The sequence below is a fragment of the Urocitellus parryii genome, chromosome 7 (genome assembly GCF_045843805.1).
Source record: "Urocitellus parryii isolate mUroPar1 chromosome 7, mUroPar1.hap1, whole genome shotgun sequence".
Classification (NCBI taxonomy): domain Eukaryota; kingdom Metazoa; phylum Chordata; class Mammalia; order Rodentia; family Sciuridae; genus Urocitellus; species Urocitellus parryii.
Window position 1 is genome coordinate 35,238,487 of NC_135537.1, and position 17,968 is coordinate 35,256,454.

Here is a 17,968-nt window from a genome sequence, read left to right on the forward strand (position 1 = left end):
GGCTTGAGGGACTGAAATGACTAATCTAACTGGTTGTATTAGAAAAGTTGTTTTTTCACTAAGTGCTATGTAAATGATTTGTATTGCTATTCCTGTTTGCTTTTACAATATTCTGTCATTTCTAATATTATATTAGAGGATTTCTATATTGTTTCAAATCTGGAATTCTATTCCTTTCAATATATGTCTTCAATAAGATAAACATGTCATTCACAGGAAAGAAGCTGCAACTTCAGTTGACCTTTGTAATGCTGGCCACAGCATATGGGGACAGTAGGTAGAAGCCACCTGAACTGGCCGTGACTTTGGAAAAGCTGTAGGACCCCTCTAAGCTGGTGTCCTATCATTAAAACGGAGATGCTATGGCACAGCCTCACAGGATGTAGACCGATCACCTATTAAGCCCTCGCTTACCTCAATACTCATCTTTTCAAAAGCTGAAACACAACTGTTGGCTCCACATTCCTGGAGTAGGTTCAAAGAGTTTTCTTCAGATTAATTTCATCTTATTTTGGCTTCCACAACCTCAAAGAGTTTAATTTAATTTTAGAAAAACTTAGTCTTGCTGTTTAGGTTTTGTAAACAAAGCAGGAAAACTAACTTTGTCTAATTTTGCACTTGGGGCTATTTCAAAGATATAGACTCATTTCAGTTAAAAGATGCAGGGTCAGAGAAGCTTCCAGAAAGTGCTGAAGGTTAGCTAAAAATACTAACTCTATACTTTTGTTCAGGAATCATCTTATTCTCACAAAACTATCAGGCTGTATCTTCAGGGTTTTTTTTTTTTTTTTGTCATTTTTAGGTCAATGCAATGATTTAAAAATAGAGGCTATCATGATAACTGAGGTTTATCATTAAATGCATTTCTGAAAAAAATAATAATTAGGTTCCAAGCCAAAAAAAAAAAAAAGAAATCAAATTTAAAAGTACAAATTATGTGATGAAAACACAGTATAATAACTATGAATATAGAAAAAGGCCCATCAGGGGAAAAACAACACAATGTCTGGTAAATATTTAAAAAAAAGAAGAAGATAGGAAATATAGCATTTGACAGAACTACACATGGTGGGTCTATCATGTGAGTGTGTGTATGTGTGCTTTAGTTTTGAAATCTTACCATCTAAACCAGTATCTCTATGGGGCAGTTCAGCCCTCTCAATAAAACAATCTTAAAGAGGGCTTCAAGTATCCATTCCATGCTTCAGTACTCTCTGAAACATTCCTTCTGGTTAAACACTCAGGGCCCTAATATTTCCAGGACTAGGAAAATTCCTTACCAGAAAAGAATAGTAAAGGAAAATGTTTATAGAAGGCTACATTAATTGTAATTTTTAATTTCCAAATTTTTTTAAAGTTTGTTTTTTTTAACAATTTCTCATTTGTTTGCTTCAGGCAAATAGTAATGATTTCTAGTTAAGATTTTAAAAAAAGAAAACTCTTCTCACTTATTAGTATATACATTATGTTTCTGTGCTAGCAATTAAATCTTAAGAGTTGCTGAAGTTTCATCAAAATAAAGTACCAAAAGCACAATTTGCATCCAGAAAAATGCTACCTAAAACACGTCTTTCTGTATGAAAGCGGAGAGTTCAACACCAGTCAGATTTCCTGGTTAAATAGGCATATTTACCATAACTGTCACCTAAATATAAAACTGCCCAGAGCACTTTGTTCATCAGCCACTAAACACTGGTTGAACAACTACCTGCTCTATGCCCAGTTCTGGATCAGGTGCTGGGTATATAGAATTTCTTTTTTAAAAAAGAAATTCTTCTTCTATTCAAAAAGTTGGACCCAGTGGCTGGAGAGAATTAAACTGATAAAGCAAGTGAAACATGGCAACTCGCCAGTGCCTAGGTACAAACCCGAGCCCATGAGGAAGCAGCTGACTCTACCTGGGAAGACCAGAATGATCTCACCCAGAGGGAGGACAAGGGAACAAGGTCTCAAGGTGGGAGATGTCTTCCAGAAGGAGGAGGGAAGAGAGGGGGCTGTTCTAGGCCTGAGAGTCCTAGAGAAGAACAAAAGACGGGTCAAAGTTACTAGGAAAACATAGAAAGGGGTGAAAAGACTCCTATAGATGTGACATTAAGAAATTTTAATAAAAGATAGATCACACTAGAAAGACCTGAATAACAGCTTAGGATGAGGGGCAGAAGTGTAGCAAAGAGGAAGACCCAGCAATAACTCAAGGGACCCTGGGGACTAGGAACTGGTGTGTGATTCCAAAACTCTGGGTGATTATAGACTCCAGCCCTGACCTTGACCCTTCTCTGAAGGGAAGCAGGGGGAACTCTAGGGCCACCCTAGTCACTCACTCTGACAGGGAAATGATTCTCTCTACACAGGTGTTGGCCTCAACAGAATCAGTTTCTCAGATTCATACCAAGACTTGCATGCAATGAATGGCTCAGTTATTACTGAAAATTATTATTATTATTCTGCCTGAACAAATGTTCAACTTTAAAGAACACTTGCATTTTACAATGCTTTGAAATACTTAACCTTCATACCCTACCATGCTTTTATCGCATAAATGCTTTCTAACCAAAGTTGAAGATGAAAAGGAATTTTCTGTAACCGTGGCTTCGGCGCCGCCCTATAAAACAGAGCACGTCTCCTGCTGCATTGAAGGTGATGACAGGGAGAGCTGGTGAGAGAGGAAAGAATCTGAGAGCTCCTGGTGCCCACCTGCCTGGTTCTGCAGGGGAAGAAGGGACACAGCTGGCTCGTAGCCTGAACTCTCACCAGGCCTCAGAGTTCATTTTTGAAGTTGGGGGCTCTTGTTGTCTTGCTTTTTATCAAATATCTATCCTGTCTATTAAGAAGTATGGAAACAGCCTAGAAAAACATCAGAAAATAAAATTCCATTTGCTTGAGTTATTTTTATTTTTTTATTTTTGGTACCAGGGATTGAACCCAGGGGTGTTTAACCACTGAGCCATATCCCCATCCCTTTTTTAATATTTTATTTAGAGACAGGATGTCACTGAGTTTCTTAGAGCCTCAATATGTTGCTGAACTCAACATCCTCCAGCCTCAGCCTCCAGAGCTGCTGGGATTACAGGCATGTGCCACCTCGTCCAGCCATTGAGTTATTTTTAAAGGAGAAAAGACCCGAGTTTTCCATTCTGCAAGGAGATAGCAAGTGTGTGGAAGTCTGGGGCTAGTGCAGGCCCCCTGAGAGATAAGCTTAATAGAAGGGTAGAAAACCCATGTGATAGAGTAGTGGACGCTGAGGACTCTTTCTTGTCACCCAGGCCTATTGGGCCATGAATTCATACTCCTTGACAATCTGGCCACCTGACCTCCAAAAAGACCATAGTTGCTTTTTCCCACACACAACCTCAAATCTCCCCACCTCCTACACAGGTCTCAGAGGAGCCCAGCCCAGAACTGCCTATAAAAACTGCAGGAAGGAACGAAGGTCGCTCAGAAAGCCAGCTGCCTCTAGACATCTCAGGAAAACTGTGCTGCTTAATTTGAATCACAGTTCCTTGAGAGGAGAGCAGGACTCCAGAAGAGAAAGAAGTCCAAGGTTTCACGGTGGTCATCTGAGCTCTTGTTTGAGAATCTTTCCAAAGGCTTTCTGGTCTCTCAAGGAGAAACATGGAGAAGTCAACTTGGAGAAATGTTTGATATCATTGGAACTTAAGTCTTCAGGGAAAGTATTACTTTAATATAAAACTACTATCAACAATGCACGATATTAAAATGGCTCTTAATAAACACATTTGTATTAAGGTGCAGACAAAAATCCTATAATGACATGCTAATAACTGAGAATGAAGTTAATTGTCAGCTAAGTACCATGGAAAATTAAAGGATTAATGTAACCAAATAACTAATACATCCTGATACAGGCAAGATTACGGTGAACCAAAATTAAAGTCAGAGATTGAACAAAGGGCATACCACTGGTTTCACAATTAGCTACAAAATTTTACCAATTTTGGTAACATGAGCTATAAGTGAAAAATAATGATGTACTGGTGGAATCAGTCTCATTAATCCCAACGAGCAATCAGGTAATTCTGAAATTGCACATACTATGATGTGTATTATTTTGGAACATCTGCATCATAAAGTAGTGAGGGAATTCTGAATTGTGTTCATAAGGGAGAAATGATATATAAATGTTAACAAATTAACTGTCATAGCTTCTGGCTTTCACTCTGTGAAGTTAATAGTAGTTGTTGAGCCCCTTCTAATTTGCCTTCTCCACTTGAAAAGTAACAAATTGAAAGATGCCCACCCCCAGAGAGTGGCGTTGGAATGATACACCGAATAGATTCAATATCTAATCCAGGTCTTAATTTGATTGGTAATTCATTTAAAATATTTTTCAGATGGCTCATATGCTGAGCCCAACTGGGTAACTCCACCATGCAAATGAGTCTAGGGCTGCCATCTTGCTCCAGGTGTGGAGGGGGCTTCAAAATCAACAGGTGCCCCACTGATCTCAGGACCTGGTCCACCTCCACTCCCCCAGGACCCAGCCCCTTCCCTTTGGGTGCCACACCCACCCAACTGGCAAAACTGTGTCTTCCTTTCACGGCCTTTCTCCTTTATCCCCATAGCCAGCCAGTCAGCAAGTGTCTGCCCTTCCTATGGTTCATCACTCATTCTTCTGTAACTTTGTATTTCCCCCTTCACAATTCTTGCCTCTGCATATTGGTCCTTCCCCTGGCTGTCACTGGCCTCCCGGTTGCCAGTCTCCACTCCACTGCATCCCCTCCTCCTGGCTGGCCCAGAATCCCCTCTCTAAAATACAAGATCATCCCATTACAGTCCTGCCATACATCGTCAGAGGTTATCCAGAGCCTCAAAATTCAGTACTACAAGTCATTAAATAGAAATTTCATCACAGTATTCTGTTTGTCTATTACCCCTCATATTTTCCACCCATCTGTCCTTACAGGAGTTCTGGGAGGATAGGGGCACACATGTACCACAGCCATTTAGAGAAACGGTAATATGTAGGTACAATGTCTATGCTTCCTCTTTTATGTATTCCTGAATCTCAAAGTCTACTTTGTTCAATAATAGAAAAAACATGTTAAACCTCAATATGGAATATAAGTGCATGCACACTCCTACATCCCCCTACAAAGCCACAAAACAAGACTTTGTGGAGCCATGACAGTGTTAAAGCAACAGAGGACAAGAAGATCTGAGGTTATTTACCCTCAACATCTGGCTCAGTGAGGTTCCTCTGTAAAGATGCTGGAGTTAGTGTTTGCAAAGGAGCTGAACCAGCATGACCCTGATGTTTAACCTGTAGCTCTGAGGTTTGCCAACAGGATAGAAGTGGCAATGACCTTCTAACATCAGGAGCCATCCAAGTGTATGGCCCTCCTGGACACAGCCAGCCAGCATTGGCCCCAAAGACTTCAGCCTGTGCTGCATAAAGAGAGCTCCACCCAGGGGTCCTTTCAGAGCTGGAGACCAACAAGTTCCATCTAGGCTTCACATCCTTGTCACTCTGAGGTCTCCCAGCCCCTTCCCTTTGGGTGCCACACCCACCTAACAGCAAAGCCGTGTTTTCCTTTCCCAAAAAATCAAGCCCTTTCCCAGTCTCATTTATTTGGGACTTCCTTCCTTCTCCTGCTCTGCATGGCTCAATGAATTCTCACTAGTGTGCTTGGTAGTTCATGTCCCTCCAATTTTGCTAACAGTTTTATGGACTTGAAACAATTTTCCAATCTCATTTTATTTTTTTGTCTTGATCATTTTACCCAGCGTGTGCTACTTCCTCGGCTTGTAGCACCACTGCTCCCCTACCTTTCGGACCTCATATTCCTTTTATATCCTTCCAGAACATCTTCTCTGGGAAGAGTTCCTCTGTGCTACCTCTTACCATTTGACATTTTAGCTGTTCATCTTTTTTACCTCTAGATTTGAGCAGCTTGAGAGAAAGACCCTGGGCTAATCCCACTTTTCTCACCAGTGCCTAACAAAGGGCCTGGCACACAGAAGGTGCTCAATAAATGTATTCATTTTCTCAAACTGGTGTTAATAAACATGGGCTCATCATTAACTCCATGTCTCAATATAATGGGGCTGTTATACTCAGAGACAAACTACAAATAAAATTAAGTGGCTTTTCCACATAGGAGGTATAATTGACACAGGAATGTCCCTTGGGCTGCAGAGTATGAACTTATTTATGACCCTGAGTAATTGCTATTATTCAAGAAGCTTACAAGAAAGAACTTGTGAGCCATGGAGAACTTTGCTTGTGTGTTTTGAAAAGCAGCAGAATTCACTTGGGCCTGGGTTTGTTTGTTTTACTTTTATCAGAGATAATTACTCATGTTTCTTTCCCCACCCCCAAATACTTTAAGAACCACATATCTGAACTAGCTTTTTGGAAACTGCAGAATGAGTAGCAGCTAACAGTTTTACCACCCAGACTGTAAAATGTTCTCAGTGTTGGAAGGTAAGGGCAAAAGGAAGGACATCAATTAATGAATATCTTCAGACCCTTTGCACATAATACGTGCCCGGGGTGTCAGGAGCTAGCTAGGGGCTCAGATACAAAAGTGATATATGGTTGAGAGAGAGGACCAAATTCTGGCATTCTTGGGTTTCCACCCTATCTACCAAGAGTGGAATCTTGGGTAAAATTCTTACCCCTCACCATCTCAGCTTTTAAACCCCATCATGGTTGTTTTGAGGATGAAGGAGAAAATGCTAATGGATGACGTTTCTAGAGCCTGAAACACAGGAGGCAATGGTAGCTGTTACTAAGGTATAGTTCATTCCTTCAGGCCCACCCTTCACCAGCATAATCAGAGTTTCCTGCCCACATTCATCCATTCATTTATTCATTCATTCATGAAATACTGACCAACACTCAGTATGTTGCAGGCGCTGTGCTAAGTACTGAGACTAGAGCAAGGGACAAAACAGAAAGCTCTGCATTCATGCAGCTTACCATGTAGCAGGAAGCAAAACTAGAAGAAATATGAACATAAATAAATAACACGTCAGGTGGTGATAAGTGCCCTGAAGTTAAAGATAATGGAGCTAGAGAATGAAGAGGGTATGTAGGTGACAGGGAATACCTTGGTGACAAGGCTTGGGGAAAAAATGAGGGAAAAGGCCACCTAAGTATCAGTGTGAACAGCATCCCAGGCAGAAGGGAATAAGTGAGGAGACAGTACCCTGGAATCTCCACTCAAGCCACAGGAACCTGGCTGGAGACCCAGCTCCAAGCTCTCCCTCTGCCCTGGGCCTCAGAACCCTGCTCTCTTTTGCAGGGAACCAAAGACAGGACTCCCCCAGGGTCTGGCAGTCAGAGCCTGGCTAGCACATTGAGGGCCACTCAGAGGATTAGGTGTGGGAGATGAGGAAAGGCCCAAAATTGGACTCTAATTCCAGTTTCAGGTCACCACCTGGATGGCTCAGTTGAATTTGCAGACCACAGACACCAGAGGAGATATGGAAACTATGATTTCTGAGCCCTGACTTCAATTTTCAGCCTCATGGAAGTTTTTTTAAAAAGAGTTTCCTTAAATAATTTCAAACTCTTCCCTTCCTTTTTTCGGCCATTAGAAGGCTGTCAATCAAAATTGGCTCATGTATGGTACACGTGCTCTCTGGTCTTCCTGCACACTTAGCAGGCATTGATAATCCTCTGCCAGACTCCTGGTAGAGTACAGGGGGGGTGCCTTAGGGCTGTTCTTCCTCCCACACTTGAGTTCCCATGGATGATGGCACACAGTACCCAGGTACATGGCCTCTCAACTTCAGTTCTCTTTTGTATTAGAAACATGTTTACAACCCTGGCAGAGGGATATTTGGCTTGACTTTTATAAGGAATTCTGTGATAGTTTTGCACGTTTTCTCACCCTGTGAGCAGCTGTCAAGTTGAGGTTAAGGACAGATAGAAAACATTTGTGCACAGAAAACATTTGCACCAATTGAATTCAAGGGACTGGCTTTGTACCTTGGTCTCTGGTGTGAAGCTTCTCATGATGTTCCTCATTAAAAGTCATAGATTTCAAAGACAAAGCATGTGTTCTGTCCATGTGCATGTGTGTGCTTTCACACATATACATGGGTTGTATAAGGGAGAAAAGTCTGAAGGAAGATGAGAGGTGATAAAGGAAAGATAAAAGAAGATTTGAAGGGTTACCAGAGCTGAGAAATCATCCTGGGCTCAGAAAACTAAACTCTGTTACAATATCAAAGTTGAATCAACAGGTATGCCAGTAAAATGCTTTTTATTATTTGCCTTACTTGAACTTAGCCCAAATTTCTATTTAATTGCTCCTCTCGTTTTCTTGGGTAATAATTATAAGGCTAACTTTTCAAATAAAATAAAATTGTTCCTCTGCTTTATGCAGACTAGTTACAAAGCAAGCTAAGGCAAGTTCCCCAAACCCATATCTCAGTCTTAGATTTAATATATGGACCCAGGGCAGGAAGACTATTTTTATTCCAGCAGTTGTACTAATTACTGAGGACAAGTCACATGAGACAGTAGGTCAGGGAGCCTTTCTAGACCTGTTTCCTTGGGCATTAGATTAATATGTTTGACTAGTTATCACAGGTGTGTGTGTGTGTGTGTGTGTGTGTGTGTGTGTGTGTTTGATGAGGGGTAGGAGTGGCTTTACTATTTTGTAGGACAAATCAATAATTAGTTTCAATATGTTCTATGTTGAGTCTCTAACCTTAACCTAGTCACTAACCAAACTCTGCCATTGGTCAAGGGATTCTAGCAAGATTGAGAGGGAAGGTCTGAAAAGTCCTTCATTACATTATGTAAGAAATCAAAGAAAGCATCCTTCTAGCAGCTCAGTGATGCCTTCTGATGCCCAGCACAATGGAAACCTTCTCTGTGCCTATACTCATGGGGACTGTAGCCCCGTGGTTTTCAAAATGGAGCAATGAAGCCTGGAATATGAGAAAAGATTTCTTCCTTATGGAAATAGCATGTAACTAAAATGTTAAAATACTTACAAATGCTTGCTTTATTGGCTGTGTTTTCAATCACTTTTGGAGACCTTTGAAATCCATGCTTTGACTTTCCCTACTTGGCTCTGTATCTCAGAAGTCAATTCCTAAAAATTGCATTTTTTAAGGTCATATGCCCTCTGGCTTTGGGTTAAATGTGGTCTATGAGAAGCACTGGCAGGAGACTGGCAGACAAGGGAAGCCAGGGCATTTCCTCTCTTCCCTCTTGGCACTGAAAGTCTCTGGCAGTGATTCCTCTGTGGCTCCGCCTCCTAATGGGAAACTGCTCCCTCTGTGGTCCCAGCTCCTGCTGGGTGGCTCCCCAACACCCACCACCACCTCCCTTTGATTCTCCAGCCCAACAGGTAATAGCAGGATTGCCTCACTGTGCCTTCAGCCTCTCCAACCTTGGCAATGAATTCCTTCCACTGAACTTCTTGGCATAGGCTCTACCTTTCTATATGGACCCTGGATGATGACACTGTCCAGGGGTCTATGGTCTCCAGAGAACAGACATTATATTTAGGAGTGTACAGACTCCAGACGATGAACTTGGCACATATATTCCTTCTTTCCTTGGCAGAGAAGGTCTCTTCAGTGGTCATTAGCCTGACCACCAAGTACTACTTGCACTAGGTGTGTGGGATGTGGAAGGAACACTGCACAGAGCACCAGACCCGAGATCTTGCTTAAAACTTTGCCAAGGGCCTTACAGCACCACAGGCCTGATCTTTATCATGTCGGGGGGAATAGGAACAAGAGCTCATCTAATCTGCTGATTGCCTAGATTCAAACAAGGAGGGCATGAAAATGTGTTTTAGATACCCAAATGGTTCTTGCAAATCTGATGTACTACTATTATTATACAAGCCCTGGTTGACCTTCAGGGGAGAGAAATGCTTGGCTCTTAATTTCTAAGGCTGATTGTGCTAACTGTACTAACACAGGGGAGGGCTGTAGATTGGTGCTTGGCATGGCACAAAAGCTACAGGGTCCTCGCTGTGATCCCAGTGCTGGGCCTCCCCTTGGCATCACAAAGTTTAGTGTATCAAGACCCGAAGGAAGTCAGGACCAACGTACCAATGTCGAGGACCCTCTGCTTCGCTGTGTGCTGCCGAGAGTGCCAGTACTTCCAGTACTTCAGCTGTTCATCTCGGTTTTTGTCTTCGCTGAAGACCACCATCACCACACTCTGCAGAGGGGAGAATGGAGAGGTTACTCTCTGCCCAGTGCTTCTGTTGCCTTAGAGGGTATGTTTCTTAAGCAAGAGAGCCCAGACGAGTTCAGCTGTATGGATGGTTTTGTTTTAAATGTGCTTACTTAAAAAAAAAAAAAATGGAAAATGAGAACCACACAAAGGGAAAAAAGAGAATCCTATAGCAATTTTGATTATTCCATGAGGTCAGCCAGAACAGCAAAATATTTTTTTCTTATATTGTAAATAAGCATACTTTTGAAATTTTGTATCCCAAAACAGAATTTGGGACCATTGGTAAAGAAGCAACATCCACTTCTGGCCGAATTTAGTGCCTGGGCTGAAGTAGGGGAGGTAATGAGAGAAACATTAAGGAAATGAGGGGAATGCTGAAAGATGAATTCCTATTGATGCACAGAGTTAAACTACAGATATTCCATATGCTGAAAAATGCAAGGGCAGCTATGCACGGTGGTGCATGCCTGGAGTCCCAGAGGCTTGGGAGGCTGAGACAGGAGGATTGCGAGTTCAAAGCCAGCCTCCGCAACTTAGTGAGGCCCTAAGCAACTCAGTGAGACCCAGACTCTAAATAAAACATTTAAACAAAGGGCTGGGAATGTGGCTTAGTAGTTAAACACCCTGGGTTCAATCCTCAGTACCCAAAACAAAACAAAAAAACAAGGGCAAATATGTTATCTATTTAAATTTAACAGGGAGGTACTTGAAAAATAATCTCGAGAAACTGATTCTATCTTGAAGAAATAAAAATCCCAAACCTCTTTTGGTTCTAAGTTACAAGCAGCCTCATTAAACTAAACACCCATAAATTCACTGTCATTTATGAAATGGAAGATAGCACCAAAAATAAACAAAATAGACATGGTACCAAAACAAACAAACAAAACACTGAAACTTCAGTGCCAGGAATGCTTCTCCTCTCATCCCATATCCAAAGTACTTCTTAGACACTTTCTGACTATTTCAAAAGAATAACTCATTGACTCTCTTTCCTTCAGAACTTTTTTGGGCTGGGGATGTAGCTTAGTGGAAGAGCACATGCCTTGTGTGTACAAGGACCTGGGTTTAATCCTTAGCCACAAAAACAAAACAAACAAACAAAAAAAAACCCAAAACTTTTCCTTTGTAGTATTTGACACATTTGTAATCATTTACTTAATTATTCAGGCAATGGCAATGTCTTCCCATTGACTTTGAACTCAACAAGGTCAGGAACGTCTGCTATTCAGCACTGTAGCTCTGGAACCCGAGAAATGTCAATAGACAGCAAATTCATGCTGGTGGCTGACTGTCAACTCAAAACCCAGCTCACTCCTAATGGACATATGAACATGTTCTATATAAGACAGCAGATGCTTGTTAGAAAAACTAGCTTAGAAATATGTGTCCATGTCATTTGAATTCACAAGCATCAAGAGTGTCAAAGGATTAGTGGCTACAGGGGAAGCTGTTCACTGTGTGATGAGCCCTGAGCTCAGCCAGCCCTTGTTCTTCCACAAATGTGTTCATATATACTTAGAAGTTTATTGTGTGGTTTCCTGGTGTTTATTTCTGGCCCAAAATAAAAATAACATTTAAAGCAATTTTTTCCCTAGCAAAAGATTAAATTAGCATAAGTAATGGCGCATTCTTGGTATTAAAATTCATTTCTTCTGTAAGAAAGAAAAAAAATCAGTTTTAAACTGTTATCATCAAGTTTATATGCCTTGATTCAGAATTTTACACTGTAAAATTACAAGTATTTTCCTTCGACCTTAGACTCCTTGCTGTCCCAGAGGGGCTGGGTGAGAAAGATCTACTCTGAGAGATACCAAATTACTATCAAGATTAGAAGTTAGAGTGAAATCTTTAAGAAAAGGAGGGGTTCTCATTTTAGCCAAAATAGAACAAAAGGAAATATATTTTTTGTATTAAAGTACTTCTATGATTCCCACAAAGTGGGATTCTTGGAAAAGTCTCTATACTCCATACTGGTGCCATGCCTTAGAATATTAATAGTCCACCATTTTTTCAGGATGATGGTGATGGTGAGATTAAGAGGATGTATATAATTAAATTCTTACTTGGAATTTACAAGACTTTTAAAAAGAAAAGCCAATGTATCCGGTGTCTTCTTCTCAGACACCCATATGTGAGAGTATGTCAAAGTTAAATATCCAGAGGTGGACCAGGATGAAATTTCTCTGCTTTTCACCCACCTCGGCTGCTCAACACAGCACATGTTAGTGATTCAGAGAGGTGGGCTCAGGAGTCTGGTGGCCTGGGATATGTCCTAGGTTCCTGTAGCCTTGGCCACTTACCAGCTTCTGAAAGTCCAAGTTTCCTTATCTGTAACACTATGATAATAGAGTGTCTTTGTCATAGGGTTGTTGTTAGTTTCAGTGAGTTACTAGTCATGCAACACATGAAAGATATTCAATAATTCTCAATTGGTATGACTCACTGTGGCTGGTCGTTGTCGTGGTATATCCTCCATCATGGTTTTTGACCACAGGGGTGGGGCATTCTAATTCACCTGATGTACACAGCACCTTTTGACCTACAATCAGCTCAGCCCCTGTGTGAGACCTTGGCCCCATGTGTGCTGGAAGTAAACTTGGCCTGCACCATGCTCTAAGCATGCCACGCTATTCCCCTCCTAGCATTCCCAGGAACTTATCCGGAAGAAGCTATGGGCAAAGTAAGGGGAGCCGGGCACCATGGGTATAACCGCAGAAAGCATTTTTAAATAGACCAGAAAAGTCTACTTTACAACAGATTGTGAAAGTTCTTCAACCTCTTTTCAGAGCTTGGCTATAATTTTCCTTTTCAGTAGAGAGAGATTACCAAGGATTACCCTTCTTGGCAGTAGTGAGCATACCAGAAACTGGCAAGATTCCAAAGCAGTGAGTTAGGGATCCAGTTTCATTTCTCACCAATAGGACTAATACACAGGAACCTGAAAATTCCCCCAGGTTGTTTCTGGTGGGTATCAGGCCTCATCCCTTGAACCCTGAGTAAGCCCTGGGCTATAGAAGGCTTCCAAACAAAGTTGAAAAGGGCCCAGGGACTCAGAATTAATTTCTTTCTCTCTTACATCAAGCAATAGCTCGTCTCACCCACAGAAATGTCCTGATTTACAGTTATTTATTTGAAAAATTAAAATCAATTGAAAACAAATATACAGCATCCAGGCAGGAATGAAAGAAGGAAAATTCCCTGCATACAGTCAGAAAGCCTGTTCCACCACACTTTTTCCCTGGGGTTTATTGGTTACTGATTAAAACGAGGAACTTAGCCAATAAGTTTTCTTGCTCCAACTCTCTGATATTTGTTCTAGAATTATTTATTTTGGAAGTTTTTTCCCATGCTGTTCCACAGGCTGTGAGGTAGCTATTTCACTCATCTGATCTCTCTGTACTTCATTTGGAGAAATGTAGCCCATACCCTGACTTTGCTGATGGGATGTCGGAAGCATTTGTTGTCCCCGGTCTCACTGAGTGTTATGGCGTAGAACTGTCCTTTGTTGAGGTAGGTCATAGGGCCCTCCCCCTGCTTCTGACGGAGAGATTTGGTGGCTTCCAGGGTGTATTGAAATGTGCCGCTGTGAACAGAAAACAGTGGTCAGATGTGTTCCCTGGACATTTCTACCTTCCTGACCTGTTCCACATCAAGAGCATTTTGTATGAATATTAACCAACGTTTACTCTATTTTAAATAGAGACAAAATATAGCATATGGCAAAAGAGATGAGACCAGACCAAAGGTCATTGTTGGTATAATGTATACAACATTTCTAATAGTGTTCCATAAAACAGATGGTTTAGAAGGGGAGAAAGTCCAGGGTGTGCTTGGCCAATTGGGCAAGCTTGTTGCAGAGAACCTCTGGTATATCTTAGTTGGCATTCAGGTAATGCCAACTAAAACTTCACAATTGATAGAATTTGCCACTTTTATCTTAACCACTTGCCAAAAATCTGAATGCTTTTGTTCATTTCAGATTGCCAAACCTTCTTTGTATCTAACTAAGATTTACCAATAGCTATATTTCACTTAAAAATATTTTGAAATACGAAAATCCAGAACCAAACTTTCTATTGAGAATCTAGTTCTCCAACAGGGAGTATTTTCTGCGTTTGTTTCTTGTTCTGAAATCTGCAAAAGAACTTATGACAAAGCTACTCTAAATCAGGGGTTTTCAAATGATGATCTGTGGACCACAAGCTGCTCAATGTCTGTGTGCATAAATAAAGCTTTATTGGAACATGGCTACACTAATTTGATTATGTATTGTATAAGACTGCCCTCATGTTACAACTGCAGTTCTTAGTTGTGATGAGGACTATAGCTTGACAAATCTAAAATGTGCACTATCTAGTTCATCACAGAGAAAGTTTGCAGATCCTTGTTTAAACAGTTTCCTTAAACATTGTTTAAAAGATGTAATTTACAAAACAAAAAACACCAATTTTTTCCAACTTTGAAGAACATATCAATTGTTTACAATGAACACAATAGATGTGACCACAATCTTTTTTGTTTAACATGTTCACTCAGAAATATTTACTTCTGGGCTGGGGATATGGCTCCCAGGCAGAGCGCCTGCTTGGCATGTGTGAGAGCCTGGGTTTGACCCCCAGGAAGGAAGGAAGGGTGGGCTTCTGCTGTACTGTAGGATGGGCCACAGCTACAAACACTGTATTTTCTGAATCATCTGACCCTCTCCATTTTTTTTTCAGTCCTTTCATTTCATAGTCTTTAAAAGACTGGATGCAAAGGTGATTCTCAAATTCTTTCTTAAAATGGCCTATTTGCAAGGATTAGGAGAGACTATTGCCTTCTATGTTAGCTACTTCGGTAATATTATTTTATTTGTACTTTAACTTTTATAATGAGAAAGAATTCTAAGGGGGAAAATAATACTCTTCTTATATGATAAAAATCTGAGGCTTAAGCAAGTGAGCTAAGCAAATTCCAGAATATGTATCTTAGAGCATATGGGAAATAAATCAATTACAACAGAACCATTTGCAGTGATATTTTGCCCAAAAGAACAATTAGGATACAGTACCATAAAATAATAAAATTTAGACCTGATTACAAGCTACTGGTCACCTAGATAACTAGGTCAAAGATTGTTTTTAACATATAAAGAAAGCTTGGAACCCTCTTCCCAGAAATAGTCACATATGAACATAAACAACTTTTAATATAATTGCAGAGGTTCATATCCCCCCAGGCTGTCCAGAACATAGGGTAAAAACTCTGGATTCAGCCCACCTTCCTCCTTCCACAACTTGAGAGGGTCTAAGAGACCTGCTCAAACCATCTGACAGTGGTGGCAGCAGAAGAGAAATCAGGCCAAGTGACTGAACTGAGAGCCAATCACACAGTGCTTTGGATTTTACACACAAATCATCTATGCATTTCCATTTTTTAGAAGGTAATTTGTCAAGATTGGAAATAATGATGTAGAAGTTCATTTGCACAGAGCAAAGAATGGAAGGCAAAGGAAATCAGATTGTTCTATGAAAGTACACAAAGAAAAAATTGTTCAAAAGTGTAACTTACAGGAACAGTTAAAGGACCCTTAATGAAGGTGCAACTTCTGGTTTACCTACCTTGAAGTCTGGTCATACATGTACTCCTCAGCCCCAACTGAAGCACTCCGAAATTTCTGCAAAATTTAAGTCATTAAAAAAAAAAAAGTAGGTCAGTACACCAAAGGAAAAAAATGATAAGTGTATTCTGTTTTAGCCTCCCCTTAGAAAGGAAAGTTGTATATTGGGGGCATTATGTTTTCAAATGACAAAAATAGTTTCCACCTCTTTACAGAACTCACATACCACCTCCTCCCTGAGGGCTACACTCAACAGAAGATACATTCAGGCTTTGGATGTTATTCACATGTCCACAGGTGTTCCCAAAGCATTTGCAGTTAGAAATTATTTCTTCAAACATAAAATATCACTTTCATTTTTTATTTTCTCCAACACTCTTACAAATATCACAAACTCTGAATTCATGGAATATTAATAACACAGAGGGCACATAATGTAGCAACATAGGAGAGTGGTTAGAAGCACAGGTTCTAGAGCAAGATTGTCCAGGGCCAACTTCTAGCTCTCTTACCTGATATTCCTATAAAATAAAGCCAACTTGATATTTTCTCCATCTGTTAAGTGCCTACCAATTAGAGGGACTAAATAGGCTAACAAAATATTACTAAAAGTGATTGGTACATAGTGAGCACTATGGATGTGTATTACGCACTAGGGAGTGGTAACAGCTTGAGCATGGTCAAGGCCCTTCTCTAGGGATCTCCATGATCACATTTTAAGAGTAGGGTTTTGGAGGAAACTTTAAGTCTAGTATTGCACAAAAAGAAGCTTGGGTCCAGAGATGTTTGTTTATATATATGGTTCAAATAGAATACATTTTGCTACATTTTAGAACATTTTCAAAAGTATATGCCTCAAAGCCTTAACTCTTGATCCTAAAGCAGGAATAATATAATACTGGTGGAGAAGCACTAGATTGGCCACACACACCCAGTCTTCTCACTGTGACCTTTTATTTTTCAAATATCTCTAAGAAATCAAAAAAATTATAAATAGTGTGCAAGCCCTCTATAGAAAAACAACAGGATTCTCAACAAGTAGAGAAACAAGAAAAATACACAACCGAGAAAGTGAAAATCAACACTGACAATTGGCCTGGATGGTCCTAAGAGAGTTCAGTGCTTCTGGGGGAGGATAGACAAGGCAGAAGAATAGCAGTATCCAGCCCAGGACACGATAGCACAGCTACAAGAGCAGGTAACATCCCCTTCCCTAAGTGATTTCAGTTTTCTTTGCAAAGACATCCCCAGCTCCACTTTGATCATCCCATCCCTTGAACAATGATTACCAAGTACCTGGTTTCTGAGGGCCCCTACATCTGGACAGTATCCAATCCAAACTGCTCCCTTCCCTCCTGCTAGACAAACACACAGAGGAATCCATCCCAAACAGCAAAATGAAATTCACTCATTCAACAAGAGTTCCAGAAATGTTCTTAGTTTGCCTAAAAGAAGTACTAGATTTTAGACAAATTTTCCTTCATGAAATTTTCTTGGTGAAAATACTTCAAACTTGCTCTTAGAACCAGTTGCAAAAACAACAACAACCAAAAAAAAAAAAAAAAAAGCAGACTCAAGATCATAGCAGATCATTTGGTTTAACTTACATCAGGCTGAAATACAATCTACAAGACAAACTCCAATCTTCAAGACAAGAAGAGCAGCAGCTCAACCCAAATGCTTCATTTTTAGCTTTTGGCAAGTTCCTTTGCTTTCTCATTGACTCCAAAATAAAGCTCCGAACACAATAGCTTCCTTTCACATGGCTCTTTATCTACAACACAAACACAACTGATATCCCATCCCCCCAATAGTATGATGTTTCCGTTGACATTGGACCATGTCCACACACTCTTCTGTGACTAACAGAATGTCTCTAGAAAGTGTGAGAAAATACATCAGTGGCAACCCACTGGTGAAGAAACTTGTACCTAATCCCTCACCTGGGATTATGGAGTGGTAGATTCAGTTATTTGTTTTTCCTACAGAAGCATCCCTGACTGCAGGGGGACAAATCGAGTATTCAACAGTATATCAAAGACTCTACAAGATCCCTCACTCAGCTAAAAGAAACTTTTTAAAATTACTTTCAGCATCATAACAGGAAGCTAACTGTAAGCCTTTTTTTCCTTTTTTATTATGAGGATAATAAAAGTTTAGTTGTAAAGCCACAAAACGCCAAGAAATAT

At 40.5% G+C, this 17,968-nt stretch overlaps 1 protein-coding gene across 2 annotated transcripts in view; it reads right to left on the bottom strand.

Moving 5' to 3' along the window:
- Positions 1-17,968, bottom strand: part of Grhl2 (grainyhead like transcription factor 2) — a 104,143-nt gene that overhangs the window by 69,333 nt on the left and 16,842 nt on the right. For both annotated transcript variants that reach the window (XM_026384170.2, XM_026384161.2), the window contains exons 4-6: positions 15,781-15,836; positions 13,607-13,763; positions 10,048-10,159 (exon numbers count right to left, since the gene is read on the bottom strand). In XM_026384170.2, coding sequence (XP_026239955.1) covers positions 10,048-10,159; positions 13,607-13,763; positions 15,781-15,836 — 325 coding nt within the window. The remainder of the gene's footprint in view (positions 1-10,047; positions 10,160-13,606; positions 13,764-15,780; positions 15,837-17,968) is intronic.